Source organism: Canis lupus, chromosome 3 (genome assembly GCF_048164855.1).
Source record: "Canis lupus baileyi chromosome 3, mCanLup2.hap1, whole genome shotgun sequence".
In the NCBI taxonomy this organism is placed as follows: Eukaryota; Metazoa; Chordata; class Mammalia; order Carnivora; family Canidae; genus Canis; species Canis lupus.
Genome location: NC_132840.1, coordinates 46,956,217 through 46,972,565, shown reverse-complemented (window position 1 = coordinate 46,972,565; position 16,349 = coordinate 46,956,217). Strand labels below are relative to the sequence as shown.

The 16,349-nt window shown below is 40.4% G+C and overlaps 1 protein-coding gene across 6 annotated transcripts in view; it reads right to left on the bottom strand.

The window, feature by feature from the left end:
* NT5M (5',3'-nucleotidase, mitochondrial) overlaps positions 1-16,349 on the bottom strand; it is a 39,965-nt gene that overhangs the window by 5,609 nt on the left and 18,007 nt on the right. Inside the window, exon 4 of one of the 6 annotated variants that reach the window (XR_012028256.1) lies at positions 14,630-15,136. The exons of 4 other annotated variants lie outside the window; for them this stretch is intronic. Coding sequence is in view for 1 of the 2 variants with exons in the window: in XM_072820840.1 (XP_072676941.1) it covers positions 14,963-15,136 (174 nt within the window). In the remaining variant the exon portion in view is untranslated. Of the gene's footprint in view, positions 1-4,330; positions 15,137-16,349 lie in introns of those variants that run through there. One more of the 6 variants, XM_072820840.1, reaches the window with a different exon arrangement.

The window sequence follows — 16,349 nt, the reverse complement described above, 5'->3', positions numbered from 1 at the left end:
GCAGGGCCCCTGACCTTTGTGCGGTGCTGTGTAGTGCAAAGGCAGGAGTGGTGGGGGGCTAATGTTCCCAGCTTACCTACTCCACAGACACTCATCACCCATCGCCTCATCTAAGCCTCAAACAGCTGATGAAGCAGACAATATTCTCTGCATTCAGTCTGTTATTCAGCTAGTGTCTACTGATCATCCACTAGGAATGTGTAGGAGAGACAATCTCATGCAATCCACATTCTAAATGGAGGAGACACAGCACACAGAGAGACAAGCACGTTCATGTGGATCAAGGGTTCCGTAGTAAGGAGCTCTGCTATTGGGCAGGGAAGGAAAGCCTCTCTGAGAAGGGATGTCTGTAACTGGCCCGGCATGACACCACAGAGCCTGGATATTAAAGGTCTAGAAGGCTCCACACAGAGGGAACAATGAATGCAAGCTGTGTTGGGCAAGAACACACTTTGGTGTTTATCTGAGTGACTGGAGTGCAGAGTAGAGGGGAGCAGGAGGAAAGACAGAGGCAGGGGGCAGGCCAGGTCCCCTCGGGCCTCACAGGCCATGGTGGAGAGATTCTATTTGTTCTAAGTCTCCAGGCATCCAGGAGAGCTTAGTTTCACAAACTGTCTATGGCAAAGGACTGGTTGTTTTCTTAATTTCCAATTTATTGTGGACCCCTTTGTCTGTAAGATATGAAATCCATATCTTCTATCCATTTCTCGACCGCATTTTTGTTTTTTGGGGGTGTTGTTTGATAAGTTCTTTTCTGCAAAGAAGACATACAGATGGCCAAAAGACACATGAAAAAAATGCTCTATATCACTCAGCATCAGGGAAATGCAAATGAAAACTACAAGGACATACCACGTCACACCAGTCACAGTGGCTAAAATTAACAAGTCAGGAAACAAGAGATGTTGGCAAGGATGCGGAGAAAGAGGAACCCTCCTGCACTGTTGGTGGGAATGCAAACTGGTACAGCCACTCGGGAAAACAGTATGAAGTTTCCTCAGAAAGCTAAAAACAGAGCTCCCCTATGACCCAGCAATTGCACTACTAGGTATTTATCCAAAGGATACAAACACAGTGATTCAAAGGGGCACCTGCATCCCAATGTTTATAGCAGCAATGTCCACAATAGCCAGACTATGGAAAGAGCCCAGATGTCCATCGACATGAATGGATAAAGAAGATGTGGTGTATATATATATATATATATACACACACAACAGAATTTTACTCAGCCATCAAAAAAATGAAATCTTGCCATTTGCATCGACATGGATGGAACTAGAGGGTATTATACTAAGTGAAATAAGTCAGTGAGAGAAAGACAAATACCAGATGATCTCACTCATATGTGGAATTTAAGATACGAAACAGATGAACATGGGGGAATGGGAGGGAAAAATAAAATAAGACAAAAACAGACTCATAAGAGACTCAACACTAGGAAAGGAACTGAGGGTCACTGGAGGGGAGGAGGGTGAGGGGATGGGGTGACTGGGTGACGGGCATTAAGGAGGCCACATGATGTAATGAGCACTAAGTGTTATATACAACCGATGAATCACTAAACTCTACCTCTGAAACTAACAGTATACTATATGCTAATTAAATTGAATTTATTTTTTTTTTTTTTTTTTTTTTAAAGATTTATTTATTTATTTATTCAGAGAGAGCGAAAGAGAGGCGGAGACACAGGCAGAGAGAGAAGCAGGCTGTACGCAGGGAGCCTGACGTGGGACTCGATCCGGGGTCTCCAGGATCACACCCTGGGCTGCAGGCGGCGCTAAGCCGCTGCGCCACCGGGGCTGCCCTTAAATTGAATTTAAATTTAAAAATCTTTCATAGAGATATAAAATCCAATCACGTGTTTGAATGCTGCATCCATGTCAAATGGCTATGACAGTTTCCACTCATATCCAATTTCTGTGTTTCTGTGGACCACAAGTGGAGCAGCTCCAAACGTGGGTTTTATGTAGGAAAATGACTGCAGATGCACATATTTCAAAGGGTCATGGTGGCGAACAGACTATACAGACAGACAAACTGAGGCTCAGAGAGGTTCAGCAAGTGGCACTGGGTCTGCACCTCCAGAGCCCACACGCTGTGCCCGCTGCCATGGGCCCTCCCAAGTGCAAGCCGTGACCAGCTGTGGCCACTTTCCCTAAACAAGCCACGCTGCTCAGGGAGGGTCCTCAGCAAGTTACCCAGGCCATCCACAGTAAAATGGGGTGACAGTATTACCTCATGGGACTCCTCTGGGGATCAAATGGGAAAATGTACATAAAAGCCTTAGCACAGTGCCTGGCACACAGAGAGTGCTCAGTACAGACAGCTGGACAAAGACTTCCAGCTCTTTGTCTTATCTCTCCTCTCCTATGGCTCTGTGTGTCCAAGCTGCAGGACCTCAAACAAACCACTCAACCTTCTAAGACTGTCTTCATGGTGTTGTTGATGTGATTACAATAAATCTATGTAGCACAGAGTAATGTCTGACACATAGTAAGTACTCAATAAATGTTATTAGAGTTAAACTTTAATGGTCCCAAATTATATATAAAAAGCTACTAGAACAAATAAATGTAGCAAAATAGCAGGATACAAGGTCAATACATAAAAATCACTTGCATTTCTATACACTTGGATGTTGAAATGAAAGAAATGCTTTATAATAGCACCAAGAATATGAAACAGGTTGGCTATACATTTACAAATAGCTCATATGATAAATTCTATGTTATTCACACTTCACCACCATTAAACATTTATTTTTAAAAGATTTTATTTATTTGAGAGAGAGAAAGAGAGCATGAGCAGGGGGAGGAGCAGAGGGACAGGAAGAGGGAGAGGAAGAGGGACATAATCTCCAGCAGATCCTCCTTGAGTGCAGAGCCCCACATGGGGCTCCATCCCACAACTCTGAGATCATGACCTGAGCTGAAACCAAGTCAGATGCTTAGCCAACTAAGCCACTCAGGTGCCCTGACAATTTTCTAAATAAAGAATAAAGCTGGAGAATTCACACTGTTTCCAAGAGGCACTATCAACTATAGTAACTGAGACAGAGTGGTATTCACATAAAGACAGATGTTTAGATCAAAGGAACAGAGTATATTTAGGAAACATACCCAAAGGTACCAAGGTAATTCAACATAGAAAGGGTAGGCTTCTCAACAGAGGAATATCTGGGTACCCATGGATTAAAAAAAGAAGAAGAAGAAGAAAGAAAAAGAAAAAAGAAAAAAGCCTTCTATTTTTAACTCCTACACATATAAAAATGAACTCAAAATGGATCATAACCTACATATAAAACCCCAAATTATAAATGCTGCTCTTCAAAAACTACAGTTAAGAAAATGAAAAGACAAGTCATAGACTGGGAGAAAATGTTAAAATGAGCATTAACTGATAACGGACTTGTATCTAGAATAAAGATTTTTCCCAACTCAAAGACAAATATCCCAATGAAAAATCAGTCAAAAACATGAACGCTTTCTCAAAGAAGGCATACAGAGGACAAATAAGCACATAAGAGATGCTCAGCATCATTAGTCATTAGGGAAACACAAATCAAAACCACAATGAGTTATCACGAGGAACCTACTAAGACAGCTGAAATTAAAAAGATTGACAATACTGAGTGCACACAAGACTGAGAAGCAACTGGGGACGTCTGGGTGGCTCAGCAGTTGAGCGTCTGCCTTTGGCTCAGGTCGTGATCCCAGAGTCCCGGGATCAAGTCCCACATTGGGCTCCCCAGAGGGAACCTGCTTCTCCCTCTGCCTGGGTCTCTGCCTCTCTCCGTGTATCTCTCATGAATAAATAAATAAAATCCTTAAAAAAAAAAAGACTGAGAAGCAATTGGGCATATCATACATTGCTGGTAGGAATGCAAGATGGGATAGCCACTCTTAAAAACCGTCTTGACAGTTACTTTAAAAGTTAAACATACACCCATCATACAAACCAGTCAATCCCACTCTTGCTATCTGCCCTAGAGAAATGAAAGCACATGTCCACCCAAAGATGTGGACATGAATGTCTACAGGAACTTTATTCACAAAAGGCAAAAGCTGGAAACACCTCCCCAAATGTCCATCAACTGGCAAATGAATAAACATGATGATACAGCCATACAGAATTATATTCAGCAAGGAATATATGACGCCTCTAAATGAAAGCCAGACACAAACTGTATGAGACCATACTATATGACATTGTGTAAAAAGCAAGAGTGTAGGAATAAACAACACATCAGTCGTTCACTGATACCAACAACCCCTAGAGAGGGAGGGGAGAGGGAAAGGGGTTGACTGAAAGGGACACAAAGGAACACTATTTTTTAAATTTACTTTATTTTTTAGGTTCACAGCAAAATTGAGAACAAAGTACAGAGAGTTCCCATATAATTCCTGTCTCCAAATGTGCACAACTTTCCCCATCATTGACATCCAACAACAGAGTGGGGCACTTGTTACACTCAAGGAACCTACATCAACGCATCGTAATCACCCAAAGTCCATAATTTACATGAGGGTTCACTCTTGGTATTGTAAATTCTATGGGTTTGGACAGATGTATGACATGCATCTACCATGAATAACTTCAAGGACCTGAAAATACTTTGCTCTCCATTTATTCATCCCTCCCTCCCCACTAATCTCTGGAAACCACTGATCTTTTTACCTCCATAATTTTGCCTTTTCCAGAATGTCACAAAATTGGAATCATACAGTATTGTACCTTCTTCAGGTTGGCTTCTATCACTTAGTAATAAACAGGTTCCTTTATGTTTTAATGGCTTGATAGTTCATTTCTTTTTTAGCACTGAAAATTTTTCACTACCTGGGTGTACCACAGTTTATTTAACTATGTAGGCTATCTTGGTTGCTTCCAAATCTTGGCTATCATGGATAACACTTCTATACACATCTGTGTACCGGGTTTTGAGTGGACATACATTTTCCACTCATTTGGATAAATACCAAGGAGTGAGATTAGCAGATCATACAGTTAAGAGTAGGTTTAGTTTTGTGGGGATATACCAAACTATCTTCCCAAGTGGTGTACCATTTTATATTCTCACCAGCAATTCCTATTGTTCCACATCCTCTCCAGTATATGCTGTTGTCAGTGTATTGGATTTTGGCCATTCTAATAGGTGCAGAGTAGTATCTCGTTGTTTTAATTTCAATTCCCTAATGACACAGGATATTGAACACCCTCTCATGTGCTTATTTGCCATCTGTAAATCCTCTTTGATAAGGTGACTGTTTAGGTCTTAAGATCATTTTTTCATCAGGCTGTCCATTGTCTTATTGTTGAGTTTTCAGGATGCTTTGTATATCATATATAACTGTCCCCTATCAGTTGTCTTTTGCAAATATTTTCTCCCAGTCTATGATTTGTCTTTTCATTCTCTTGACATCATATTTTGCAAAGCAGAAGTTTTTCATTTTAATGAAGCTCAGCTTCTCAATTATTTCTTTCATGAATTGTTCCTTTGGAGTTCTATCTAAAAAGTCATCATATCTAAGGTCATCTAGATTTCCTCCTGTATTATTTATATCCTAAGAGTTTTATAGTTTTAAGTTCTACATTTAGAACTCTGATTTATTCTAATTTTTGTGAAGTGTGGAAAGTCTGTGTCTAGATTCTTTTTTTCTGGCATGTGGAGGTCCAGTTGTTCCAGCACCATCTCATTGCCTTTGCTCCTCTGACAAAAAATCAGTTGACTACATTTATGTTGGTCTGGTTCTGGGCTCTCTATTCTGCTCCATTGATCTATCTATTCTTCCACCAATACCATTTTGTCTTGACTCCTATAGCTTTATAGTAAGTCTTAAAAATGGGTAACATCAGTCCACTAACTTCATTCTTCTTAAATATTATGTTGGCTGTTCTACGTCTTTTGTCTCTCCATACAAACTTTACAATCAGTTTGTCAATATCCACAAAATAACTGACTTAGATTCTGATTTAGTTTGCATCGAATCTATAGATCAAGTTGGGAAAAGTTGATATCCTGACAATATGGAGTCCTCCTATCCATGAATATAGAAATAACTCTCCATTTATTTAGTTCTTTGATTTCTTTCATCAGAGATTTGTAGTTTTCCTCATATAGATCTTCCATGTATTTTTTTAAATTTATTTATTATTTATGATAGTCACAGAGAGAGAGAGAGAGAGAGAGGCAGAGACACAGGCAGAGGGAGAAGTAGGCTCCATGCACCGGGAGCCCGATGTGGGACTCGATCCCGGGTCTCCAGGATCGCGCCCTGGGCCAAAGGCAGGCACCAAACCACTGCGCCACCCAGGGATCCCTTCCATGTATTTTGTTAGTTCATATCTAAGTACTTCTGTCAGGGAGGTTACTGTAAATGGCATTTTTTAAATTTCCAATTCTATTTGTTCATTTCTGGCATATAGAAAAGAGATTGGAGTATTGCATATTAACCTGTATCCTGCAACCTTGTTATAACTGTCTATTAATTCTAGGAGGTGGGGGGGGTTGTTTGCTTTGTTTTGCTCTTTTAGATTTTCTACATAGATGATCATGTCATCAGTGAACAGAGGCAGTTTTATTTCTTCTTTCTCAATCTGTATACCTTTTATTTCCTTTTCTTATTTCATTAGCCGGGACTTCCAATACAATGTTAAAAAGAAGCAGTGAGAGGGGACATCTCGGTCTTGTTCCTGATCTTGGTGAGAAACCTTCGAGTTACTCACCATTAGGTATGATGGAAGCTGTGTGTTATTATTGGTAGATGTTCTTTAACAAGTTGGCTAAGCTCTCTATTCTTAGTTTGCTGAGGGTTGTTTTTTTTTTTATCATGAATGGGTACTAGATTTTATCAAATGTTGTTTCTGCATTTATTGATATGATCATGTGATTTTCATCTTTAGCCAGATGATGTGGTGGATTATGTTAATTGATTTTAGAATGATCACATGTGCAGCCTTGCACATCTGGGATAAATTTCATTTGATCTTAGTGTATAATTCTCCTTAGATACTGTAAGATTTGACTTGCTATTCTGTTGAGGATTTTACCTTCTATGTTTATGGGAGATACTTTTTTTTTTTAAGGTTTTATTTATTTATTCATGAGAGACACACACAGAGAGGTAGAGACACGGGCGGAGGGAAAGGCAGGCTCCTTGCTGGGAGCCTGATGTGGGACTCAATCCCAGGACTCCGGGATCATTACCTGAGCCAAAAGCAGATGTTCAACCCCTGAACCACCCAGGTGTCCCAGAGATACTGGTTTATGGTCTTCTTTTCTTATGATGTCTTTGTCTGATTTTGACCTTAGAGTAATGCCGGCCTCATAGAATGAGCTGCATATTCCTTCTGCTATCTTCTGAGAGAGACTGTAAGAAATTGGTATAATTTCTTCTTTAAATTTCTTTCTTACATATTTGGTAAAATTCACCAGTGAACCCACTTGGGCCTGGTACTTTCTTTTTGAAAGGTTATAAATTATTGATTCAATTTCTCTAATAGGTACATGTCTCTTCAGACTGTTTCTAGGAGGGCACATGACGAGACGAGCACTGGGTGTTATATTACACATTGGCAAATTGAATTTAATTGTTTTTTAAAGATTGTCTATTTCTTCTTGTGATAGTTTGGCAGATTGTGTCAAGGAACTGTTCTCACATCTAGGTTATCAAAGTTATGGACATAAAATTGTAGTATTTTTTTTAACTTTAAATGAGTTAATTGACACAATAACATAACACATTTGCCTCCCTGAGCCCCCACCAACCCCATAGTATTCCTTCATTATTCTTTTAATATCCATACAATCTGGAATGTTGTCCCCTCTTTCATTTCTAATATTAGTAATTTTTCTTTTTTTCCTTAGTTAACCTGCCTAGTGTTCATTGATTTTATTGCATTTTTCAAAGGACCAGCTATTGGTTTCATTGATTATCTCTATTGATTTCCTGTTTATTTCATTGAGTTTTGTTTAAATTTTTATTATTAATTTTCTTCTGCTCACATTGGATTTAATTTGCTCTTCTTTTTCTAGTTTCCTAAGGTACAAGCTTAGATCATTAATTTGAAATCTTTACTCTTTTCTAATGTATGCATTCATGCTATAAATGGTCCTCTAAGCACTGCTTTTACTGCATCCTACAAATTTTGAAAAGTTGTGTTTTCATTTTCACTTAGTTCTATTTTTTTATTTTCCATTGAGATCCTTCTTTGAATCATGTGTTATTTAGAAGTGTTTTGTTTAATCTCCAAAAAATTTTGGATTTTCCAGTTATCTTTCTTTACTGGTGTCTAGTTTGAGAACATGTATGATTTCTATTACTTTAAATTTGTAAGGTGTGTTTTGTAGCTCAGAATGTGGTCAGCTTTGATGAATGCTCCATGTGAGCTTGAGAAGAATACGTATTATGCTGTTGTTAAAGTAGTCTATAAATGTCAATTATATCTAGTTGATTGATGGTACTGTTGAATGCAACTGTATCTTTATTGATTTTCTGCCATCTAGATCTGTCCATTTCTGATAGAGGTATGCTGATGGTTCCAACTGTAATAGTGGATTCATCTAATTCTCCTTGAAGTTCTATCAGTTTTTGCCTTACTTATTTTAACACTGTTGTTAGGTGCATACATGTTAAGAATTAGTATATCTTCTTGGAGAACTAACTCTTTTATTATTATATAATGCCTTTATTCATCCATGATAACTTTCTTTGGCTTAAAATCTGCGGTCTCAAGTTAATATAGGTACTCTCACTTTCCTTTCACAGTGCTAGCATGATATATCTTTCTCTTTCCCTTTACTTTCCATCCATCTATGTCTTTATATTTAAACTGTGTTTCTTGTAAACAGCATACATGTGGGTCTCGTTTTTCTGAATCACTACAGTAATCTTTTAATTTGGATCACTTAGACGACTAATGTTTAAATTGATTATTGACATAGTTGGATAAATATATGCTGTATTCATTATCATTTTCAACTCTGCCCTTGTTCCCTGTTCTATTTCTTTTCTGTCTTCCACACTTTTCTACCTCTTATCATTTTAATTGAGCATTTTATATGATTCCACTTTCTGTATTTTCTTACCATATCAAGAAGCATATACCTTTTTTTTCCTTTTCTAAGTGGTTGCTCCAGAATTTGCAATATACATTTATAGCTAGCCCAAGTCTACTTTCAAATAAACACTGTACTGCTTCATAGGGTCTTCACTGTTTCCCACGGGTGTAAGAAGTCTTTCAAGTCACCCCTATGGCAACAGTTAAGCCCATTTGGGTTTCTGTCACCATCTTGGTTTAGGTGTTCCTTATAGCCCACCCAGATCACTGAAGCAGGCTGTGTGTGGCCTCCACTGAATCCCCTATACTGCTGCAGGGAGCATTAAAAAATACCAATGGGATTTATGACAGCCTTGCTTAAAAATCCTTCAAAAGCCTCTCAGTGCCTATAGCCTGAAGTACAAACTCCTGATCACCAAAGGATCACCTGCCTCTCCCATCTCACCCCAACCTGCCAACCACCACCTCCTTCCCATGCTTCTCTGTCCTTACCCCCCCTACACACACCCCATACCCAACTGAGAACCCTGGAATTCCTCTTTGCCTTTGTCCATGCTATTCCTACACTCAGAACTTGCTCTCCCATTTCTTTACCTTCTCATCTCCAATGTCTCAACTCAATTCTTACTTTCCCCAAGAAGTTGACCCTGGCTTCCTCCTGTGTGACCACAGAGGCCTGGGACAAAGTGATAACCAACCATCTATCTTTCTACACATTGTCATCAGCTCCTGAAAATAGAGGTGGGGCATTTTGTAAGCTTGTAGCAGATTGCTCTGTAAATGTTTACTGAATGCTAAGCAAAAAGCATTTTCATTTTTATTGCAAAAGTAATAGCTTATCAAAGAAAATTTGGAAAATTGAGGAACATTAGAAATATCTGAGTTGGCTGTATTTCCTTCCCTTTTTTATATATTATTTTTTAAACATGGTTGTAATCAAACTGTATGTAGGCAACAGGCAACTTTACACAAAACTTATTTTTTCTGGGATTTAAAAATGCAGAAAAACTAACCAACCATAGAATTGTCCAGGCTTTCTGGTTTCAGAAAGGTTTGATGAAGTTCATTCTTTGCTGCTGGGCAAGAGAATTTGGGGACAGATAGAAACAAGAGGATGACACTTACTGCTAGCAAGTATAGTGCTAGGTGGTTTATGTAAAGTTCTCCTTCAACCTTATTTTTTTAATTTATATTTCCTGAGATACAATTGGCATGTAACACTGTATGAGTTCAAGGTGTATAATGAATGCATTGACTTGCTACATTTATATACAGCAATATGATTACTAGTCAATTTTCTTTAATAACACCCATGAAAGGTATTACTACAATTGTACTGATAAAGAAGCCAAGTCCCTGAGAGGTGAATCAAGAAGCTCACAGGTGGGGGATCCCTGGGTGGCTCAGCAGCTTAGCGCCTGCCTTTGGCCCAGGGCATGATCCTGGAGTCCCGGGATCGAGTCCCACGTCAGGCTCCTGGCATGGAGCCTGCTTCTCCCTCCTCCTGTGTCTCTGCCTCTCTCTCTGTGTGTCTCTCATGAATGAATAAATAAAAGAAAAAAAAAGAAAAAAAAACTAAGATATGGGACTTTTCCTTTACCATTACCACACTACAGGACACAGAAAAGTCTGCTAACTTGCCTGAGGTTACCCAGCTAAGATAGGGAACCGGGCAGTCTGTTCCCTAAGCCCACTTTGACTCTCCCTACCACATTCTGGTCATCACATCCCTGCTTTGTTGAAAAAGTTGTTGATTCCAGATTATTTACTAGCTCCTACTTTTTTCTAGTCTCTGCCTCTCTCTGCCTCTCTCTCTCTCTCTCTAATAAATAAATAAATAAATAAATAAATAAATAAATAAATAAATCCTTAAAAAAAAAAGAGAGAAAGAAGCTCACAGGTGGGGTCGCAGATCCAAAGGTGAAACTGTGGCTCTCAGGTTTAGCCAGGGCTCAGCAGGGTTAGGTGTCTGAGGGACACCTCTAAGGAAAAGACACCTCTAAGGAAAAGTCAGGGCTTGGACAAGCATCTTTCAATACCTTTATTAACTGCTGTTTTGGAAGAGAGGCATTGCTCATTATTCACCTGATTATAATTTCAGTTCCTAAAAATACTTAAGGATAAAATAATTCAGCCCAGATGAATGTAGAGCTATCCAAGTGTAAAATGGTCTTACCATTCGTAAACCAGAATCTGTCAAAATGACTAAAACTGAATCCAAGCTATATGTAGCAAAAGAATCACCAGAAGGACTTTCAAGGGAGGTGATTTCCCAAGACCTAGGGTATGAGCAGCAAGTTCATAAAACCAGTCACTGTAGGACGATGTCAGTGTGAGGATGATGAATGGGGAGGGGGTGCTGATGAGGATGGTGCTGAGAAAGGACAGGGGGCAGCACATCCAAGGAAGTGACACGGCCTGGAGCAGCTCCCTGACACCTCCTCACAGCCCTGAGAGACATGTAGGTCCACAAGCAAAGACACCACTCAGAAATGAAGATCTGTGAGCTAGACATGGTCTTTGCTATTTAAATGTGGGGTGGAATCCCCCTAAAAGCCCTGGTCTGCTCAGCCAAGCAGATCCTCGGACAAATCTCAAATCAAGGAGGGGATGCAAGTGCTAGGAGATGGTGGGGACATACCATTACCCAATGACAAGTGTCATCATTACTGATCTACTTCATTTACTGAAAGATGTGAAAAATGGTGCCATAAAGCCCAAAATTTTCAGGGACAGTGGCTTGAACCAAGACCCTGTACAAATTTCATGCACTTCTGTCCATAAACCCAATTAAGAGGATAAAATAACCACAACAAAGTAGAAAAATAGAATTGGTTTTGGATCAGCCATCTGAATAGCCAAGTTTTTTAGATATAATTTAATATATTTAGATATAATTCAATACTGTAAAATCTACCAATTTAAAGTACACAATTCAGTGACTTTTAGTATATCTGCCATACCAAAACACAGCCTATGTTACTAAATGTGCATTGGACTAGAACGGGTACCTGCTGTTGTGTGAGGTGTTATATAAATGTCAACTTGGGGACAGCCCAGGTGGCTCAGCGGTTTAGTGCCGCCTTCGGCCCAGGGTGTGACCCTGGAGACCCGGTATCAAGTCCCATGTTGAGCTCCCTGCATGGAGCCTGCTTCTCCCTCTGCCTCTCTCTCTCCCTCTGTGTCTCTCATGAATAAATAAATAAAACATTTTTTAAAAATGTCAACTTGGTCAAGCTGGTTGGCAATGCTTGTTCAAGGCTTCTATATCCTGATTTTGGCAGGGGAGAGTGTCTACTTACTCTATCAGCTATTAAAACAGGGATATTAAAGCCTCTGATAAGAATTGTGAATTTGTCTATTTCCCTTTGAAGTTCTATTAATTTTTTTTTCTAAAGTTTAATTGACTTGCAGATTGTTGAGTCATCCTTGCATTCTTGGAATAAATCTCACTTGACCATGGTATATGATCCGTTTCGTATGGTTGAATTCAGTTTGCTAATATTTTGTTCAGGAATTTTGCATCTATGTTCATCAAGGATATTGGCCTTGAGTTTTTCTTTTTTGTGGCATTCTTGTCTGCTTTGGGTGTCAGGGTAATGCCAGCATCATAAATGTGTTTGGAAGAATCCCTCTAGCCCCCTTCTATTTTTTGGAAGAGCTTGAAATAGGTTGGTTGGTTGTGGGCTTTTGTTCGTTGCAAAGTTTTTGATTACTGGTTCCATCTCCTTGGTAGTAACTAGCCTATTCAAATTTTCTATTTCACCATGATATGGTCTTGGAAGGTTATGTTTCTAGGAATTTATCCATTTCTTCTGCATCGTCCAATTTGTTGGCATATAATTATTTTTTCTAGTCTTACAATCTTTTGTATTTCTTTTCTATCAATCACAGTTGTACCAGCTCTTTCTTTTGTTTTATTTAAGACCTCTCTTTTTTTCTTGGTGTATCACTTTTTTATACCATAAAAGGCTGTTCCCTTTTATTCCCCTTTATAGTCATTTTTATATATAATTTACATACCATAAAATGGCCATTTAGAGTATACATTTTGGTGGTTTTTTAAATAATTCACTATGTTTGCACAACCAGTGCCTATCTAATTCCCAAAAGTTTACATCATCCTCCCAAAATCCCTATGACAATTACCAAGAGCATCCAACTGTTTTATAAGTAATAGTTTGGGCCAAAACATACCATAAGCCCTAGTTTTAGACTACTGGGTAGCAAACAAAATGGGAGGTACCACCAGAGAAAGTTCCTGAAATGCTGGAGTATGGCTCTCACTGCTTCTAAAAGAACCTATAGTTTATTTTGGTGGCAACAGAAAGTGATGCACCTTTTAATGTAAGTCTTACAAGAGGTTCAAGTTCTGGGAGCAGTCGGACAATATGGGTGAAATGTACAAAGAAATTTAATTCATTATCTACATTTTTTAATGAGTTTCATGAAGAGGCTCAATGATGGGGTGGAAATGTTTAACATTTATTCTTAAAATCAAACAGAATCTGGTAGACCTATTATCCGGGGACCAGACTTCAAATGAAAAGGACATGTCCCACTGTGTCATCCAAGCTTCTCACTTAATCCCACTTGTGATCACTCACCTTGTTGAATGAGGAAAAGTAACAGTAAAATGTCATGCTTGAGCATGAATTTACCATGGATTTAAAAAATCTCTTTGGGAAAAAAAAAAAACTAGTTATATCATGCTAAGTTCTGAGTCTGGAATTAGAGAAGGGGTCAGCATAGCACAGTCTGGAGTCAGACTGCCCAAGCCTGACTCACCAGTTCTTGCTGCCAACCTTGAGCAGAGACTTAACCTCCCTGCGCCTCAGTTCCCTCATCTGCAGAATGGGGATCATAACAGTACCTACTTCAAAGGGCTATTTATGAAGGTTAATGGATCATTACAGGTGAAGCTCTTGCCTGCATATACTACTAACTCATGAGTTAGCTACTACTGAGCGCGTCAGAAAGCTCCAGCCAGAAAGGCTCTAATAACCTGAATGACACCTAAGTCTGACTCCCTAGGTATGATAAAGAAGTTGATCTCTTAAGCAATTACATTTCCCTCCTTTGACTGGGCCTAAAGAGGAATGAACTAAAGAGAAAGCTCCCACTTTGCCCAAGGCTGATGCTGCTCTGGGGGCGGGAGCAGAGGGAAGAGCTCTCTGAGAGTTCTAGGTCTTAAGCACCCACTGAGACCGTGAGGGCAAAACATCCATCCTCAGTTGATGTTCCAAGACCAGCCCCAGCACTCCCTCACCATAGGCACTAGGCAGAAGAATCATCAGCACTCGCCTGCCCCCGGCCTCAACTAGTCATGGACATAAGGTCTGGCTACTAGGGATAGGAGGGCACATGGATGGAAGGATAGGAGGTGGTTGGGGCTATTTTCATCTCTTCACAAGATATCATGTCTGCCTTCCCTAATGACTTGTTCTGGGGGATGGCAGAGAAGGTGACAATATGGCTAGGAGATAAGCTTGCACCCGAGGCTGATCCCAACCCCACAGGCTCTAGGTCCACGAGCCATCACAATTCATCTAAAGTTCCTCACACATACTATGCCATTTTGTTGTCTTCATGTATTCGTTCAGTGTCCCACTTCCTCCACTGACCGAACCTACACAGCCGAGCCTGGACCCTGGGTGGGGAGGGCCTGCTGCCAGAACAGCAGTGACAGTATGCTCTTCCCTGCAGTGTGTGTCACAATGCACCCTCCTCGTGGGAGCCAGGAATTCCATCTCCTGGAATCTATCCTACAGATGTAATCATACAAAGATTTATATACAAGATGACGTCAGCTATTCGCAATCATATTTTTGAAGAATATTTGGTGACAGAAAAAATGCTAGAACTACATTAAGGAGAAAAAGGATACTAAACCACATGAGATTCAAGTTTTGTTAAAAATACACCTATTAGGGCAGCCCCGGTGGTGCAGCAGTTTGGCGCCTCCTGCAGCCCAGGGTGTGATCCTGGAGACCCGGGATCGAGTCCCACGTCGGGCTTCCTGCGTGGAGCCTGCTTCTCCCTCTGCCTGTGTCTCTTCCTCTCTCTCTCTCTCTCTCTGAATAAATAAATAAATCTTAAAAAATTTATTAAAAATACACCTATTATATTTAATATGCATTAAAGAAAAACTAGAAACCACAAAATGTTAACAGCATTTCTATCACTAGGTGGCAGGTTCGTAGCCAGGATTTTGTTGCTGTTTGGTTTGGTCAGGGTATCCACTATCCACTATCTCTGCACCCCTTCATCTGATATCGGCACTTCGATTTTTCTGTGCCAAGACCTCTGTTCTTAATGGGATGTCAGCCAGGATGCTCACCCTCCCCTGACCAAGGGCCAAGAATGTGACCTGAGCTCCGCTGGTAAGCCTCCCTCGTGGGAATGTGAATCCTTGGCAAAGACACCCATGGATGGAGTATGAATGGGGCTGTGGTCTCCTGTGAGCACAGATGTTTGGGGAGACTGCCTGCCGGCTCTGGCTCCCACCCGGCTTCTCAAGGGGCTGCTCCTTCAGATTCTCCCGTGATTCTCTGAGCCAACAGCCTCCTAATTTTTGTTCAAGTTAGCCGGACACCGTTGATGCTGCTGTAACTGACAAGTCCCAAGTAATATCTTCTTCCCACGTGTTCACTGGACTCTAAACCCTCAACAGTGAGCATGAGCTGCTTGTGGAAACAGCTCAGGGCAGGGCTCTGGACCAAGCCCCACTGCCTATGTGATCACTAGACCCAGAAGACAAGCTGCCCCGCGCGCCCCCTCCCCTGCCCCTGCCCTGCCTTCTTCTTCATCTGTCAGACCAGAGGTGTACTCCGGTTCACAGGGAGCTGCTGTACTGATAATAAAAGTATATATATATATAAAAAGTATAGTGTCTAGTGCATCAAAAGCATCAAATAAATGGCGAACATTATTATTACAGAGATATAGCTGATAAGTCTTTGTGGAACAAACGAATCTATTCAACCGACAACAAATACTGAGTGCTTACAGCATGCCAGGCACAGGAACTAACAATAAACAAGACGGGCACAGCCGCTGCCATCGTGGGGCGTGCAGGTTTTGCTGAGAATGAGAAGTTCACGTGTGTCTACGTATACATTTTTAAATTCTATTTTAAGTGCAGTGGGAAACTGTTAGGTTTTTAGTCAGGGGCCAACACGACACAAGACCTTCTCTGGATCTGTGTGGCACTGAAATGATCAGGCCATGTAAAAGGCTCTTGTAGCAATTCTGGGAAGAAATGCTGGGGATATGATGGAGGGAGAAAC